Source organism: Styela clava, chromosome 7, assembly GCF_964204865.1.
Source record: "Styela clava chromosome 7, kaStyClav1.hap1.2, whole genome shotgun sequence".
In the NCBI taxonomy this organism is placed as follows: Eukaryota; Metazoa; Chordata; class Ascidiacea; order Stolidobranchia; family Styelidae; genus Styela; species Styela clava.
In genome coordinates this window covers 11,674,081-11,690,009 of record NC_135256.1, presented here as the reverse complement: position 1 = coordinate 11,690,009, position 15,929 = coordinate 11,674,081, and the positions used below count along the sequence as shown (strand labels likewise).

The window sequence follows — 15,929 nt, the reverse complement described above, 5'->3', positions numbered from 1 at the left end:
CGTAGCTAAATGGCGTTTGAGCTGCACCAATTTTTGCCTTGTATAGATTAGATACTGGGGTGAAGTTCAACAAATTTTTTCGAAGTTTTCTGGCGAAAGTTTCATATATGCGTGGTATTATAAATGTCAAAACTAGTTCCAGACAATCGGATCCCAGACGAAAAGGGTGAAAACTTTATGCATTCTGAATAAACATCATATAATTAAATAATGATGAATATAAGTGATATTAATAATAAATATATAATAAGCTCTACTTTAATATATCTTGTATGTTTTCCACTCCCCTGAGGTATTAATATTTTATTTGAAATCGATATAGAATAGTGAGATCGTGTGGAAATATTTTGTGATTATTGATGAAAGACTTGGAACTGAATTATAATGAATCTTTTTCGCATATGACTCGAAATTTATTTGAGCATATTTGATCTTCAACTGCACCCCGCAGTTTCTTTTTGTTTTCACGCTGCCAAAATAAAGTTGCACAATCTTCTCGTATTAACTTCCGTTTACTGCGTCTGGGTATTTCGTCGGAACTAGCGTACGTCCCATCTGACCATATCCATGTGCCTTCGTTTTTAATATCATTCAGCCCAATCCAATAAACTGCATTCTTAAGTTGAACTATGGATATAATTTCGCCCTTTTCCTCGTGATCACGCATTCCCTTCGAGAGGAGTCTTCCACCTTTATACATACATTCATAATATGCCGCTTGCCAAGTCATTTCATGTGCACCAAACCAAAAACGTCTTTTGTCAATTACCAACCAACCCTGCTCAACATGATTTAAACGGTTTTCAATTTCCTTAATTTGCGAATCGAAATTTACTGACAATGTATCTTCGTCAATCATAGCATTATCTGGACTTTCCCAATCTAAAGTCATGGTGACTAGTGATGATTTCTCATCCATATGAGCAGAACACGTAGGACTAGATGACGCTTGGAGAATCTTATTATTGTCTGATTCCATATTTGTCTTGTCGCTGTCACTTTGTGCGACGTTACTGCTCCAGTCCAAAGCGATGTTGAGGAACGAGTTGGTTGTGTCCCATTCACTTGAGCATTTTGGATCAAGCCCTACTGTGCCAGTAACAACAATAAAATTCAGTATTACTAAGTGAAACATCATGTTCAGTAACAAGATGTACGCCTGCCTAGAAGTGAAGCCAGTGACAACTGCTAATAATGTGCATGTTTTTTTTGATCGCACATTTATATTGGCAGTACACAGTGTACATATCATTGGATGTGTCGTGCATAGAATAGGTTCACTAACTGTTGTATTTGTTATTGCCAACAAAGGCGTAAATCTATGATCGAAAGTATCACCTTTGTTTAAAAGAGGTATGGCCGTGTCATGCTATATCTAAGCCTTCCTGTACAAGAATATACAAGCTATTACACGGCCCCGATTCGCATCCCAGCATTGTCAAAATGAACTTTTCGAGGCATGGTCTCTCTCAGTTAAATCAAGTGTCTAAAGTACATGCAAAACAAAAATGTGTTTGTTTATTATTTTAATGATATCTTGTGTATCTATCTATCTTGTGTACAAAACCCCAGCCAACGCTCAAAATAAGAAAATTACTAATTATCCAGTCAGGGTTAGAACTTCAGACTGCGCTAGAAATTCAACTCGTTTTTTAGGTCATCCTCATTTTATCTGTTTTGCGTTTATTGTTGGAGGCTTTGAGTTTATTGTAGTTGTTGAGAAAAAAAATCACTTTTCTTTGCAATTTATGAACCATTCTATTTTCAATATTTAAAGATGTACGAAGTCGCTAGAAGACTAGTACTTCTTTTCGAATCACTCTGAGTCCTACAGGGCCCGATATTTTTACCTTGGGTATATTTCAATGTTTTTATATTTCTTGGACACACGTTCAAATTCACCTCCATACAAAAACATTTCAGAATTGCTCTTTTGCCCAACATTCAATTGGTTGTGCATGGTTCTTTACGCTACGGCTAACATATATTTGATATGTGCTCCCTTGTCTAGGCATTTGCTTTATTTATTTTCGAGCTATTGAAATAATTTTTAAAAAAAGGAAATATTTTCAACATTAATATTGCATCATTACATTAGTACAATTCCACCGAATATCTTAAAGATTATTATAAGACGTAATTTCTTGCAAATTTTAAAACTTCATCCTTCAAGCCAAGGCTGTGATGTCTTGCGTATTGCCATATAACTAATAAACAAATATATATATTACAGTTCATTATACAGCAAAATGTGGTATCGTATACTCCAAAATACAATAAGCGCGCGCAACGTATATATTTACGGTAAAACCAACGAGCAATTATGACATCATAATCACAAATCTAGTCAGTGTGAAAACAACAAGCTATAACGTAAATGCACAACAAATGTAATAATTATTAATTTTAAATGGTGCTCCAGAAGTATGCGCACATCCCGAATCCTAACCGGTCGGGTACACACATACTAAGTTCAGGTTGTGCGCCATCTTGGTGCGCATACTTTTGGAGGTCCTTTTAAATTATCATTTTGATGGGTAAACTAAACCAAATTATACTACATTGTTGATAGATCGGGGTTTGTTTGGCAATTATTGCAAAATTCGTGATCTTTCGTTAGCATTAATATCTTTATTCGAATGGCTAGACGTGTCGCTAAATAACGCACTCTTAGTCTGAGACGTGCGAAGTCTATAATGAGTCAAATCTCTTAGTTTAAAAATGGTAAAGGTGATAAAGTGAATCACGCAAGCCCCTACCGTGACTAAACCTAATGAAACTACTATTGAAATTTCAGGACTCTTTGTCCAGTCTAGTGTGCCTGAGTATTTCATAGGTCGAATGCCAATTAGGTGTAGTATCACGGTAAACAAAGTATACACTGCCCCATACAAAGAAACATAAACAAAATGAAGATATCGAGTAGGCACTCTGCTTAGTAGGTGATCCATTGTCATCAACACAGAATTCATGATATGTTGGTGAGTATTCACGGCGATTGAATACATCCTGTTATCGGAGAAGCACCAATATGATATGGTCACAATATAAGAAACTCCGGACGCTGCTGTCATTACCACCCAGCATAAATTGTGGAACCATTTAATATCATCTGGAATAAAGATAATCATTTTGTTATTTGTGTTTCTAAACTTTATTAGGTTGAAATAAAATAGTGGTTTTTGATTTCAACTCACTTATTTGACAAGTGTTCCCATTACCACAACAGATTGTTCGTTCGAGGTTGTTTTTAAAACAAAAATCGGAATCTTGAATTAGTCCAAACATCGAGACGGCTAATGCCAATCCGAAGTGAACAACGAGGGTCCACTCTCCCCAGCTCGAAAGATGGGTAATATAGTACCCAGAATATGAACTAACGCAAAAGTTGGTGTCATAAATTGCCCAAATCAAACAATATAGAAACATAATCGCTCGATAGACGACAAAATATTCCTTTCTTTCTGTCCACTGCAAAAATGAAAATGATATTCAAGTCTGAGTAATTAGTAACACTTCATCGGTAAGCTGTAAATATTCATATACGAGAATGTGGTTATAACGACGGTATCACTCCTAGAATCCCACGGGGGATAATTGGGCACAAGAAGATTTTTGTACCCTTCGCCATTTCAAGGTAATTCACGGGGTTCCCCATAACATTAGTCTTAGATGGCAGTTGTTTAATGTGAAAAATCTTTACCATAAAAAACTGTTGGTAAAATCGCACTATGTGGCATATATTGCGAGGTAATCCAAGTTGAGCAGATTTTTCCATAAACACTTTCTAATCACATCATATGTCTTACTGTATAAACTCATTTAACGACAGAGTCCAGTTGATTTCATATGGGCATAATCACAGCGATACAATAGATACATTACATTGACATAATTGATATACTCAAGATTTGGAAAAAGTATTTATATGTAATTGTTCTGTAAAATCCTCGAACTATATTAAACAGCACAAGAGTAAAGCGAAAACCCTGTTAGCATAACATGAGTCTCAAGAATTGTAAACAATTTTTGTGCAGACTGCAGATACAAATTAGATATTAGTTACACCAATGAAACAGCATATTAGCTAAACTATTCGTGTCAATTCCTTAACAGTCATACCTGAGACTCGTAAAAATGCTTCGGTGTGACATCAGTGAAACCAAAATGTTTGCATTGAAATTCGTATGTTACGGCTGTTGCCATATTGCACAGACAAACTTCTACTCGACAGGAATCATACGTTGAATAATCACTGTACATGTACGTCACATTGTTGATAAAGGCCAGCTTTACTCAGACCGGAAGTGTGTCATCGGAAGAACTAACTTATAAGTATGGTTGGACAATTGTTGAATATTGAAATATCGTTGCGATGGAATTAGTGACAAAAATAATCGTGTTAAAGGTACAACCAATCAGCAAACTGCTGTGTTCATTTATTGGAAACTTTTGAGAACGCAACTCTTAGAAACCGGGCTAGTATCAGCCTCTTTTCTGCTTTATTGAAAAATTGTTGAAAGCTTCCATGCATTATCAGAAGGAACGTGTTTTATAATAAATACATTCTTTGCACAATGTTATCTCAAACATCGAATATACCATTTTATCACAGTTTCTGAGTATGTTGAAAGCCTAAATTGTATTTCAAAAATAGTATCATATATTCGAAACTGGTGTGTTTACTGTTTTGCATGGCACTTCGGTAAAAAATTTTCATTTAAATCGAATCACACGCTCCCACTCACAACACACACTCAAGTGTTCCCATAACTAGGATCAATTTCTAAAAGCTATCATTACACAGCGCTATTCAAACATATCAGAACTGTGTCCTTTGGTATCATGGACTGGCACGGACAGAACAGGCGATAATTGTAGATTTTAGTTATCTTATTTGATTGCACTTTATAAAAATCTTGCTCGAACAATTTTAAATACGGCATGATAAGATATAGTTCCTGGTGGCTTACCGATGCAGGCTGCTCATCCAGCCAGGTTCTCTGCGGATGACAAGTTTTCGAAGCAAAGGATCGTCTGTAAGTGACTTTTTGGACTATTACAACAACCAAAGCCACCGGTGTGAAAGCAGGGGTTCAATAAAAATATTAATATAGACTAAAATCTGAACAAATTCTTAACTGCAGAATTGGAGAAAAGCTCACAGTATTTTGTATGTAGCCTAGCCTAGATTTTGAAATGAATTTGTATTGTTATATTATAAAAAAAAAATACTACCGTACGGTATCTTATATTCTGTCATATCTTTAATCTAAAATTTGTATGGTAATATTTATTGTTTTATCGCATTTTAATATTGTATGATTTTGCCTAAAATAAATGATTGATAGCCTAATTTAATTTATCAAGTGGGCTCAGTATTAGTGGTCTTTTGTGTCTCTGAAAATGATATGACAAAGAATTTAAATAGACCGTGATGTGTGAGTTAGTGACATACTAATAAAACTAACAGTGTTTTATTATATTATCTTATATGACATTAGACTTTTTTGTTCAAATCCCATTGTTTTACTCGGAAGATTTTTTAAAGTCACTTTATCATCAGCAATGCCCAATCAGTTTGGTTATTTAAGGCTCTTGAGTCTTGACCAGTGATTCTCAAACTAGGTTTGAGAGCCGCATGCGGCTCTCAGCAACCTTTCCTGCGGCTCTCGTTAACGCTTTAAAAATTAATTATTTTTAAAAAAAAAATGTTCATTGAAAACTAATCATTGACTCGAAATTAAAATGCTGAGGTCTATTAGTCGAATGGATTCCCCCATGTTTATTTGCGTAGTGACTAACCTACAAGATGCAATAGTGACGCAACAGTGAGCGTTTTCACGGCCACTCGGACACTTTTCACTTGGAAAGATTTTAGACATGGCTGTAATCATTGGCTTGCTTCCGTGGATTTTGAGTGTTTGTTGCATTCCCGGATATTATGCATAAATCAAATAACTCAATAATTATTTTAATTCTAGAGCATTTTAATTTTGTTCCAGTAATCGAAAATAGTCCCGGAATATCTGGCGATCATCTCAAGCAGCTACTGCACTTTGCATCCTCCACGATTACGACCCGCTTTGACAAACTTATTAGAAATCAAAACTGAATTAATTGGCTGTTAGTCTAGGGCGGGCAGAATCGAATCTTTTTTCGAATCGAATAATTTGAATATTTTTTTTATACATAACAAGGATCCAGAACGTCGGAGGTCGATTCGATACACCATTTAGAAATTGATAGAAACATTGAAAAGTCCACAAAAAAGCGTTTTTTTTTACTGGTTAAAGGTTAATTATATCATATTCGCTGATTGTCACTACGATCGTATTGGCGGCGATATCCTAAAGTTGGTATTTTATATTCCCGCCCTTTCTCGTTTTTTGCAAGAATAAGCGGTCGGCGAATTTCGAAGTTTCATATTTCTAATATCCCCTTGCGTTCACATCAGCGACAGCTGTTGAATACATTAAGGGCTGATTTCAAAACCAAATTAATTTTATTCTGAGTTTTATCGTCTGCCTTGGATTTGATCTTCCTTATCACCGCTTGTAAATTAAACGTGTCTGTTTAAAGTGAACGGTAACCGAAATGCAGATGTTTAAAGGATAATTGAGTTCTCATGCTTTTCTATGGTGTTCGTGTTATTTTAGTATTAGATAGATAAACCTAGCAAATTTACGATTGCGTGAATCCTGAGTGTTGATTTAAAATAGCGATTAAATAAATTGGCAATAAAGGCATTTCTAAGCCTTCGTGCCTAATAGAGGGCCAGACGCTAATTATACCTAATTCCTTCAAGTTTTAACATTTTTTTTTTCAGCAAAACAACACCCCGATGGTTATTATAGCTAAAATACTTACTGAGTAATGCTCAATTTTCTTTACGGAATTTGCAAATTCAGCACTTCACCTAATGATTTTGATTATGTCATGCTATAAGGCTTAATTATTACCACCTAATGCTTCAAAATTTACCAATTGTAATCATTTTCGATGATAATAGACGCAACAATTCGTGAACGAGTCAGTGTGCATTGTCACAACGAAATTCACTTTGATTTTACGTTCTACTCCTGGCTCAACGGCCATGCATGGTCGATTACAATGTTACATATTCAAAACATTACTTGGCCAAGGATGGAAGGGATCAATAAAGAGCTAATACAAAGTGCTTTAAAGATAGTAGGACATGACATTTCTTATCTGGTTACAACTTAATGAGTATTTTTCATACAAGTAACTCATACCAGCTTTTGAAAAATCTTTTGGTCATTTTTAAATCCATGCTATTTACTTAACTAGAGTTTTCTAACGACCTAAAATAGCCTTTTTCACAATGAAACGCCGAAAAGTCATTTTAACATTCAATTTCAATCAACTTTATGTTCGGTAATGCAAGAAACGGCTAATGACATGACACCAAGCATGTGGAGTTTAAAATCTGGGAAATTTATTTTGAATACCTAATCTGGTTTGATGTTTATAAATTTACGGAACGGTCGGTACGTTTTTTTTTTTGCAAAAAAAATGATTTGAATTGATACGTTAAGTGCAAAGATAAGCATATAACACCATAACACAAAGACAACGATTTTTTTTCTGATAGCGAGCGCCGTTGGGAAATCTCGCACAAATCACGATTGAGTTGGAGACGCGCGAGTTCGGTGTCCGAGCAGAGTGGCGCAGGTCACGTGGTACCGGATATTCGAATAGTAAAATGTCAATCGAATATTTTATTATTCGAATATTTTGACCAGACCTAGTTGTTACGTGTGTTGTTGTTACGATGACTTGGTATTTTAAATACGCGCTTAAGGTTTGTTGCTATTTTACCTTGCGTTGTATTTGTGCGGCTCTTCATAACTTTGAGGTCTGAAATGCGGCTCCAGAACTAAAAAAGTTTGAGAACCACTGGTCTTGACTATCCTCACCAATTTATCACATTACATTTCACACGTTATCTTTCTATGAGATGAGATTGAATGGGTCATTATTAGCTTAAATTTTAAATTTTTAACAATACATTCGCGTATTTTTTGTTTGTTCATTTCTGACGCAGGCCTCGTTTATCTAGGTTTGTGTTTTCTGTGTGTAGGTGGGGAAGCGGGCACATGATATTTCTCATGTTTTAAATTTTAAAGGTTTTGCTCGCTCTCCAGGATTCTTCATTTTAATTAGTGTAGATTGTGGAATTTTAAAAATAAAATATCGGTACCCCCGTAGTATGTGAACCAAGATGACGGACACCGGAACGTAGTATGTGTACCAGGTTAGGGTTAGGCCATAATTTCAGGTACAAATACTACGAAGTCACTTGGCTAGTCTCCGAACTCGTAATAGAACTAAAATAATGCAAATTGGAATAAAATTATGGCATAACCCTATTTTGGTTCACATACTACGCTCCGGTATCCGCCATCTTGATTCGCGTACTACTGGAGTACCGAAATATCTATATCTATCCATAAGATGTTTCACCTAGAACGGCACAGAATTCAATATTCAAACTTACATCGGAACAATCCTTATTGATCGGAAGTACGAAATAAAGTTGTTTTGCTTACAAACTGAGCAATGTCGACTAAATGGTTATTTACAAAAAATTGGATGCCATCAAGACGCACTACGCTCATTCTGAAGAAAAATGTTTCCCATTTAATTTTATTTTACAATAATCGTTTCATTATTCAACGAACTAATTTACTAAAATTATGTACCGATTCCGATGAATCATTTAGACTTCAACATTTATTAAGAATTTTATTTTATATGATTAAATTTGTCGAATCTACTGATAGGTCCATTTAATACCAACAAATGAATGTTTGCAAATCGCCTCCTTTAGGTGAGAAATAGCCTATCACGACCTGGTGCAATAAGCTTTGTTTGAGCTGCGAGCACCATGCGACTCCTAACACACACTTCGGCACAGTCAAGTAGCGAAGACGCACAGACTTCACTGGTGCTGATATGTGCCGATCGGCCTCAACTGTAGCGGCGGCGCTTAGTCATTCGTCTCTCTTTTCTGAAGCTCTATCGCCGTCGTCAAAATATCAAACGATTCAAAGAATTCGTATACTAAAAAGTAAGAAAGTGGTTAAATTAAAAAGAACTCAGTCGTCCGCAATTCTTGTATCATTATGCAGCGTGGAGGGAATTCCTTCTCTTTTGTACACTCTGCGATCACAGGACTTAAGGAGCCACAGTGGCCAAGTGAGGTGCAGTATCTTAATTTAACATGTGTACCGGTACTAGGTATAAGCTAGTAATGTAATAGTAGTAGTGTCCTGATGGTGACGTCAGTATTGAAACGGTCAGACAAGCCTTTAACACTAACTCAATGTAAAAATAGTAAAGCAGCACTTTCTTCTAATTTTTCATTCTCATTTATGCATTACAGTAGTGTGTTAATTATAAAAGGGAACAATCAGTGAACATGTAGCTGTAAGCTGGCTATCTCTTTTCGATTTGGTTACACAATTTAATCTTATAACCTGAATATAACTAATATCATTTTTTTATCATTCTTTCAGCATTTATTCTGTTTATGGATATTGCGAATATATGAAATTTATAAAATCTGGGATGTCACGACTAGCTATAAATTCAAAAAAGTTAGAACATTTAAAAGTCTGTTTTTTTTGCCTTGCATTCTAATTTCTGGAAGACATTTCTTTAGTCAAAATAGCTCTAATACTGTAATAAGTTGACTAATTTCAGTTTTCCTGGAGGTCAATTTGATGAGAGTGACAGAGATGTGATTCATACTGCAATCAGAGAAACAGAAGAGGAAATTGGTATACCACAATCTTCAATCGATGTTTGGGAGGTTTTACCACCAATTGGGAGGGTAAAATACATATTTAATTGACTTCCTACTTAAAAGGCTTTTTGTGTGTAAGCTTACAATCAATATTTTTAGTATTACATGAACCCAATTCATCCAGTTGTTGGGAACCTTGGTAGCGTAACAGTTGATGATCTCATGATAAACGATTCGGAGGTGAGTACTATAAAATTTCTTGATATATCGTTGAGATTTAATGTACCTGTTTATTAATATGATAAAATTTTATTTTCAGGTCTCTAAGGTATTCACTGTTCCATTAGAATATCTATGTTGTCGTGAAAATATAAAGCAAACAAGTTTTCGTCCTCCTGTGGATTCCGCCCATGCACTACCATATATTTTGCCAGTGTTCACTACAAAACCTAGAATATGGGGACTGACAGCTGTAGCAACAGAGTTATTTCTTTCCACTATGTATCCTGGTATATTTCCTAGGCCTGTTGGTAAATTCTTACCAAGGTAGCAAAGACTCGCCTTTTCTTCTTCGTATTGCTATATGGTAAAAACCTTTTAATCATTGTCTTACCGTAATTAGTGCATTTTACTGTTTTATCTGCACAATTAAAATTATATTACTACTTATTTATATGTTAATTTAAGTTTTCAAGTGTGTCTATAATTTCAAAAATGGTGAAGTGGTCACCTGTTTTTTTAGTATTGCTGAGGTTTTAAATTTGAAGAACATATTCATTGCCTTATCTGCTTTTTCAGAAATTGAAGTTCATATGCTTTTTTGTGAAATATATACTTGTAAGTATATTTGACATCATGCTCCTCAGGGAATATTTTCGCTATGTATAAAACATGGAGACATATTCTCTGTTCAAAAGTTTTCAATTTAACTACCATCTTAATCACTTAGCATGGGGATTCTGTTCAAATCCTTGTTTTTGAGAATTTTATATTGCAGGTGAATAGTTATATCTTTATGAGATCTGCCATTAAAAATTGGGGGGTTCTGCTAACAATCCTGATTAACTATGCACTGCAGTTGGGAGACTAGAAAGGTACAAATGCACAACAGTTGCCATAGGAGCCAGACGGATGTGATTGTCAGTATTCGTAATATTGTCACTCTGAAATGGCTGATAGAATGTCATAAATGTTGTGGTTATTGCCAGATTTTGATTGGATGTACTCATATCTCTGGGTGTGTATTGATTGTGTATCTAAAATCGGTAAATAAAGCATATTTATTAAAATCCACTTAGTACGATTTTATTTGAGCACATAAATCAGTAAATAAAGAATTGTTAATCGCAATGATGTTTATGGCTGGCCACAGTTTTAGTTCAAACATAAGAATAAGCGCTTTTTTATAATAATAAAATAATCTCAACATTGCAGTCCTAATAGAAAAAAAAGTGAAGGTAAATTTGAGTTCAGATCTAGTCTATTCAGGAAGAAGGTGGTGTTACTGTTGGTGGATATTCCGGTGCCATGTTGAATGGAGTTCTTCTCAACCAAAGATCTTTGTTTAGCTAGATGAGGAAAAAGTGAGAGTGTTTGTTACTTGGTTAGTACTAATATCCATGTATTTTGGGAAACAAAGATAAAGTTACCGGTAGTTTACAACATAATACCAGTATAGTGGGGCTGGGCATTTTGAATCGCCACCATCTTGTTTTTTCCCTCTCTGCCAATGGTCTAGGTAAATTTCTCAATTTTTTTCATTGAAGCCATATTTTTTTAACGCTATTCTGAAATAAGACTCTTTTCTGTAGTGGAGTTATTGATGAAAACCTGTTTTTTATTGTGTGTGAATGTTCAGCAATTCACGTTTCCAGTAAGTTACGTGTCTGGAGGACCCAACCAATACAACAAGAAAGTTACATACAATTATATATATCTCAAGATTCGATTCGAAAAAAATATTCGATTTGATTCTGAAATCATCGGGTATTCGAAAATGCCCAGCCCTACAGTATAGTAAAACATCAATCTTCAGGTAATACAATTTCATATTTAACTCAACTTACCTTACTGATTGGATTAAAATGGCTTGAAAGATATTTGGGTGCAGAAGCAAATCTTCTAGGGAAAGCGGTTGAAGGATGTCCTTGGTATGCTTGACCATAATCTGTAGTGTAATGCCCGGACCGTTCTGCTTTTAATTCTGCAATCCACTTGTCCTTCATTTTACTGTGAAGACCATAGTTTGTTGGTTTTCCTGTAATCCAAAATTTTTATGAAGTCTCATTGCTAGTCATTATTTTAGAGAATAGTTTAAACTTCTTGTCCAACCATTTTTTGTCACAAAAGTATTGTTAAATTTTAGTATTTCAGTTCAATTCATCCAATATATAGGTAGAAAAAAGATCACCTATATATTTTCACGGTTGATAAGGGGCAATTCTCTAAAGTTAATGAATACTTCATCCCCAGATTTTACCTAGAGCCTATCAGCGATATTCCATAAAAATGATGGTATATCTTAATTTACCTTGCATAGGATAATCAGATCTTTCAGGAGCCCAGGCGAGTTTGTGGCCATCCCATTTACGTACATCTGGTAGCCTGTCATTTTCATCCCTCATTCTCTTATTAAATTGTTCATCATACCATGATATTAAGTTGTTGCTGTATCTGAAAAAGTTATGAAAGCGTACTTACGGCTTAATGATCTAACATGAGCTTTAATCGCTACAGTGATTTCTCAAAAATATTGTAAAATTCATGAAAAGTTTGAATTATAAAATGTCTGCTGTGACTGTTGTGATGTAGGTAATATAACATATACAAGTGTACAATAATCTTCCTTATAGCTGAACTGGCAATGCTCTGTACAGTAAGTGCCCATGCAACTGTGAATGTTAGGTCGTACGTTTTCCCATGATGAGTGAAAAGATTTTCTTTGCGGAGTCCTTCATTTCTCATTAATGCAGAACGTCGAATTGTAACATCAGGCTTGTGATTTTTATACAAACGAAAATCAGTTAAATGTGTGCTTGTATTTGAATGTGTTCCTCGTTGAAACTGAAAACAAAAATTATTCTGTAAGAATGCAGAATTTGAATATTCGATATTGCGTTGAATGCATCGATTCATATTTGAGTAACTAACCTGTTTTCTTTCTTCACACCAATTTCCTATAAGTGTATTGTTCGAAAACCGCTGCTCAATTCGCCATCCCGGCATGTGCCATTTCATTGCTTCACCTTGCTGCATACTGGTGATTCGGATTACTCACAAAAAACTTTTGCAGAATGAAATGGTTTTCTTATATTATTCAATAGTTCATAATACAGTTTTACTCCTTTGCACTAGATAAGTTCAAAAGTTCTGTTTATATAAATTTATAAGATAATACAGTCTGGAATTGGAGACACTATAGCAACGTTGCTAAGGCCAAAAATCTCGAAAATATTTTAAAGGAAGGAAGGGGGCCAGGTTGGCTCCAATAACAAATTTCATTTGTTGCCAATGGAACCTCTCGCGCCCATTAGCAGATTCTTCAAGAGTCCAAACAGGTCAAGGAAACCCTCAACATCTCTGAACCTTTTGCTTTAGCGTCCTGCAAGACTTGCTAAAGGCCCGTTGTCAAGGCCTTTGCCGCCACCTGGTGGGAAATGTTCTCAAGTAAAAATGTACCGATACCACCTTTTTCTCCAATATTTCAAAAATCTGATACCAACGACTAACATACCGTCTGATACCGATAATATGTAATTATCTTCTTGGTTGTATGTGACAGACGAGATAACATAGTTGTCACATGAGCTCGACATTATGAAAGCTCAAAGAACAGGTATTTCGGAACATGAAACATAAATTGATATAGGATTTACATATTTGGCGATAGTATTCCTAACGCTTAGCACGATGAGCCACACTACTCGCGGTTAAAAGTACTGGAATTTCTCGCACATGACCATTCCCGCATGGGATTCGAACCCACGAAGAGTAATCAGAAGTGCGGTGGCGAGCGTATTCCTAACGCTTAGCACGATGAGCCACACTACTCGCGGTTAAAAGTACTAGAAATTATTACATTGCAAATTGCTTTGCAACTTAGTACGTATGCAATAGTGTGCCTCAAGGCTCTCATTAAATAAACAAATCGTGGTAGTTTTCCGCAGACGTTTCGATGCGCCCATTCGCGTGGAATCGCCGGGTTTTATTAGTTCGATCCCAATAAGCTATGCACTTCGAAAAAAAAATTTCAAAGTACCGTATTACTCATTCCTTTTACACAATTGTGGTATCCTTAAGAATGGTTCTCATATTACATCTCAATGATGCTTCTGACGAACATCGACTTCCTCGTATCTGTTTTTTCGTGATATTGGCCAATCAGGAAGAGGTCAACGATGACGTAACAATTACAATTTTGGCAGTCTCCTTTTTCGCATAAATAGTTTTATTTTGACTTCTTAAGCAGAAAACCAGACAAAAAAACAATAGCCAAAAACAAATGAATGAATGTTAAAAATAAATAGATTCATAAATAAGTTTATTTTGACTCCGTAAGCAGAATAACAGACAATAAAACAATAGTTAAAAAAAATAAATGAACGTTAGTCGTTTCGTTTTCAGAGTGATAAAGTAGCCTATGGACCTTTCCCCGAGCATCGACTTTTTTGTTTACTTCGTGACATTAGCCAATCAGCAATACACAAAACGTGACGTAACAATGTCCCCTTTTCCCGTCCGCTCAGACACTTTTTTCACTCAGACAGATTTTCAGGCGTGGTCGTAAACATTGCCTCGTTTTGGCATTTTTGAACTCTATTCGTTGATTTTCATTTGTCTTTCGGAAATTTGAATATAAATCAGATAATTCAATGTTCACTTTGTTCTCTTAGAAGTTCTAGTTTAATTGCAGTAATAAAAAACTGGTGTAGAAATAGGGTGATAGACTAGGCTAAAATTCTTTACCGGTACTTTTAAAAAACAGATTGTTGTATGCGATGAATTATAATGATGGTTTGAAACAAATATCTCATATTACATTCGCCAACTCGCGAAACCATTCTTAAAATAACCCCCTAAAATTTTGCAATGGTGAAGTATTAGGGTGGCCATATTTTCCAAACCTTAAAAAGAGGACACATCGTTTGGTAGAACCTCATTTCTGTGCCTGAGATATACATTATATATATGCTAAATTCCCTAGGATTAAATATAAAAGCGACGACAATATCGTTAAAAAACATACACAGAACAATCAATTTATTTGTCATTAGAGCAGCATGGGTATTTGGCAGTTCCTTCGTGAATATTGTTGAATTATTTTTTTCAATATCGTAGAACCGTAAATATATACTACTACGGTAGAACTGGCTGCAAGAAGTGTCAATCAAATTTAGTGAGTACATTAGCAGCAGACTCAAATGGTTCTTTCGGCCATTGTGGTTGCAGTCAGGCAGTAGTTTATTTTATCACAAACCTGGGAAAACCTTCTTCATTAGATTTAACGTACAATTGTTAGATCTGTAACACTGGTGATGTTTTACACAATGAAACGTCATTCTAGCTCCGGCAAGAGCAACCTTTTCTTCAATATGAGTTGCAGGCGCAAAATATAGTCGGTCTCTTTCCGCCGATGATGATTCTTCTCTAACAGCTGTTTTATGCTTGAACTCTCAACGTGCAACTGTTGTTAAGCTTGCCGTTATTCGCCACAGAAACGAAAGTGTCATAGACTCATAGCCGTATGTAATGCACTCCGCTTCGCTATCAGTTTATCTTTTCTAAAGCATGGATACTTTTTCCTTAGTTACTGAGTGATAAAGGCATTTCTTTCCGGAATAATTTATTGGGTCTGCTGACGTAAATCGAAACTTTACCATATTGTGAAATACAACGTGGAATGACGTAAAAAATAATTGCAGAACAAAACGATTTTTACGTTATAAACGAGTATGCATTTAATAAGAGTGTGTTTTCTATCACAACTCAATGCATTGCTTGTCATATGTATAATGATATTAAGTCTCTACTTTCTTCCAAATTTTCTTACCATATCAAAAGATATAATTTTAAATATTTTATCTCGTGAAAAAGTAGGACATTTTGGCATTTTAGAGCGTCCTCGGAGGACGCAATTTTTTCAACGAAAAAGGAGGAC

The 15,929-nt window shown here is 35.3% G+C and overlaps 4 protein-coding genes across 4 annotated transcripts; 1 reads left to right on the top strand and 3 right to left on the bottom strand.

Moving 5' to 3' along the window:
• Positions 1 to 286: 286 nt before the first annotated feature.
• LOC120327977 (rheacalcin-2-like) lies at positions 287 to 1,014 on the bottom strand. Its single transcript, XM_039394350.2, has one exon. The coding sequence runs from the start codon at positions 977 to 979 to the stop codon at positions 380 to 382; it is 600 nt and encodes a 199-aa protein (XP_039250284.2). The 5' UTR covers positions 980 to 1,014; the 3' UTR covers positions 287 to 379.
• An 894-nt stretch (positions 1,015 to 1,908) lies between these two features.
• On the bottom strand, positions 1,909 to 4,532 carry LOC120328390 (protein rolling stone-like). The gene is made up of 3 exons (XM_039394859.2): positions 4,123 to 4,532; positions 3,198 to 3,471; positions 1,909 to 3,112 (listed from the first exon to the last, which is right to left on the bottom strand). Exons 1-3 carry the CDS (start codon positions 4,261 to 4,263, stop codon positions 2,592 to 2,594), a joined length of 936 nt encoding a protein of 311 aa, XP_039250793.2. The 5' UTR covers positions 4,264 to 4,532; the 3' UTR covers positions 1,909 to 2,591.
• A 4,367-nt stretch (positions 4,533 to 8,899) lies between these two features.
• On the top strand, positions 8,900 to 10,827 carry LOC120328972 (mitochondrial coenzyme A diphosphatase NUDT8-like). Its single transcript, XM_039395568.2, has 4 exons — positions 8,900 to 9,227; positions 9,730 to 9,859; positions 9,932 to 10,012; positions 10,092 to 10,827. Exons 1-4 carry the CDS (start codon positions 8,980 to 8,982, stop codon positions 10,320 to 10,322), a joined length of 690 nt encoding a protein of 229 aa, XP_039251502.2. The 5' UTR covers positions 8,900 to 8,979; the 3' UTR covers positions 10,323 to 10,827.
• Positions 10,828 to 11,034: 207 nt separating this feature from the next.
• LOC120328975 (cilia- and flagella-associated protein 107-like) lies at positions 11,035 to 13,156 on the bottom strand. The gene is made up of 5 exons (XM_039395572.2): positions 12,923 to 13,156; positions 12,684 to 12,835; positions 12,303 to 12,445; positions 11,839 to 12,029; positions 11,035 to 11,340 (listed from the first exon to the last, which is right to left on the bottom strand). The coding sequence occupies exons 1-5, from the start codon at positions 13,025 to 13,027 to the stop codon at positions 11,257 to 11,259; spliced, it is 675 nt and encodes a 224-aa protein (XP_039251506.1). The 5' UTR covers positions 13,028 to 13,156; the 3' UTR covers positions 11,035 to 11,256.
• Positions 13,157 to 15,929: the final 2,773 nt, after the last annotated feature.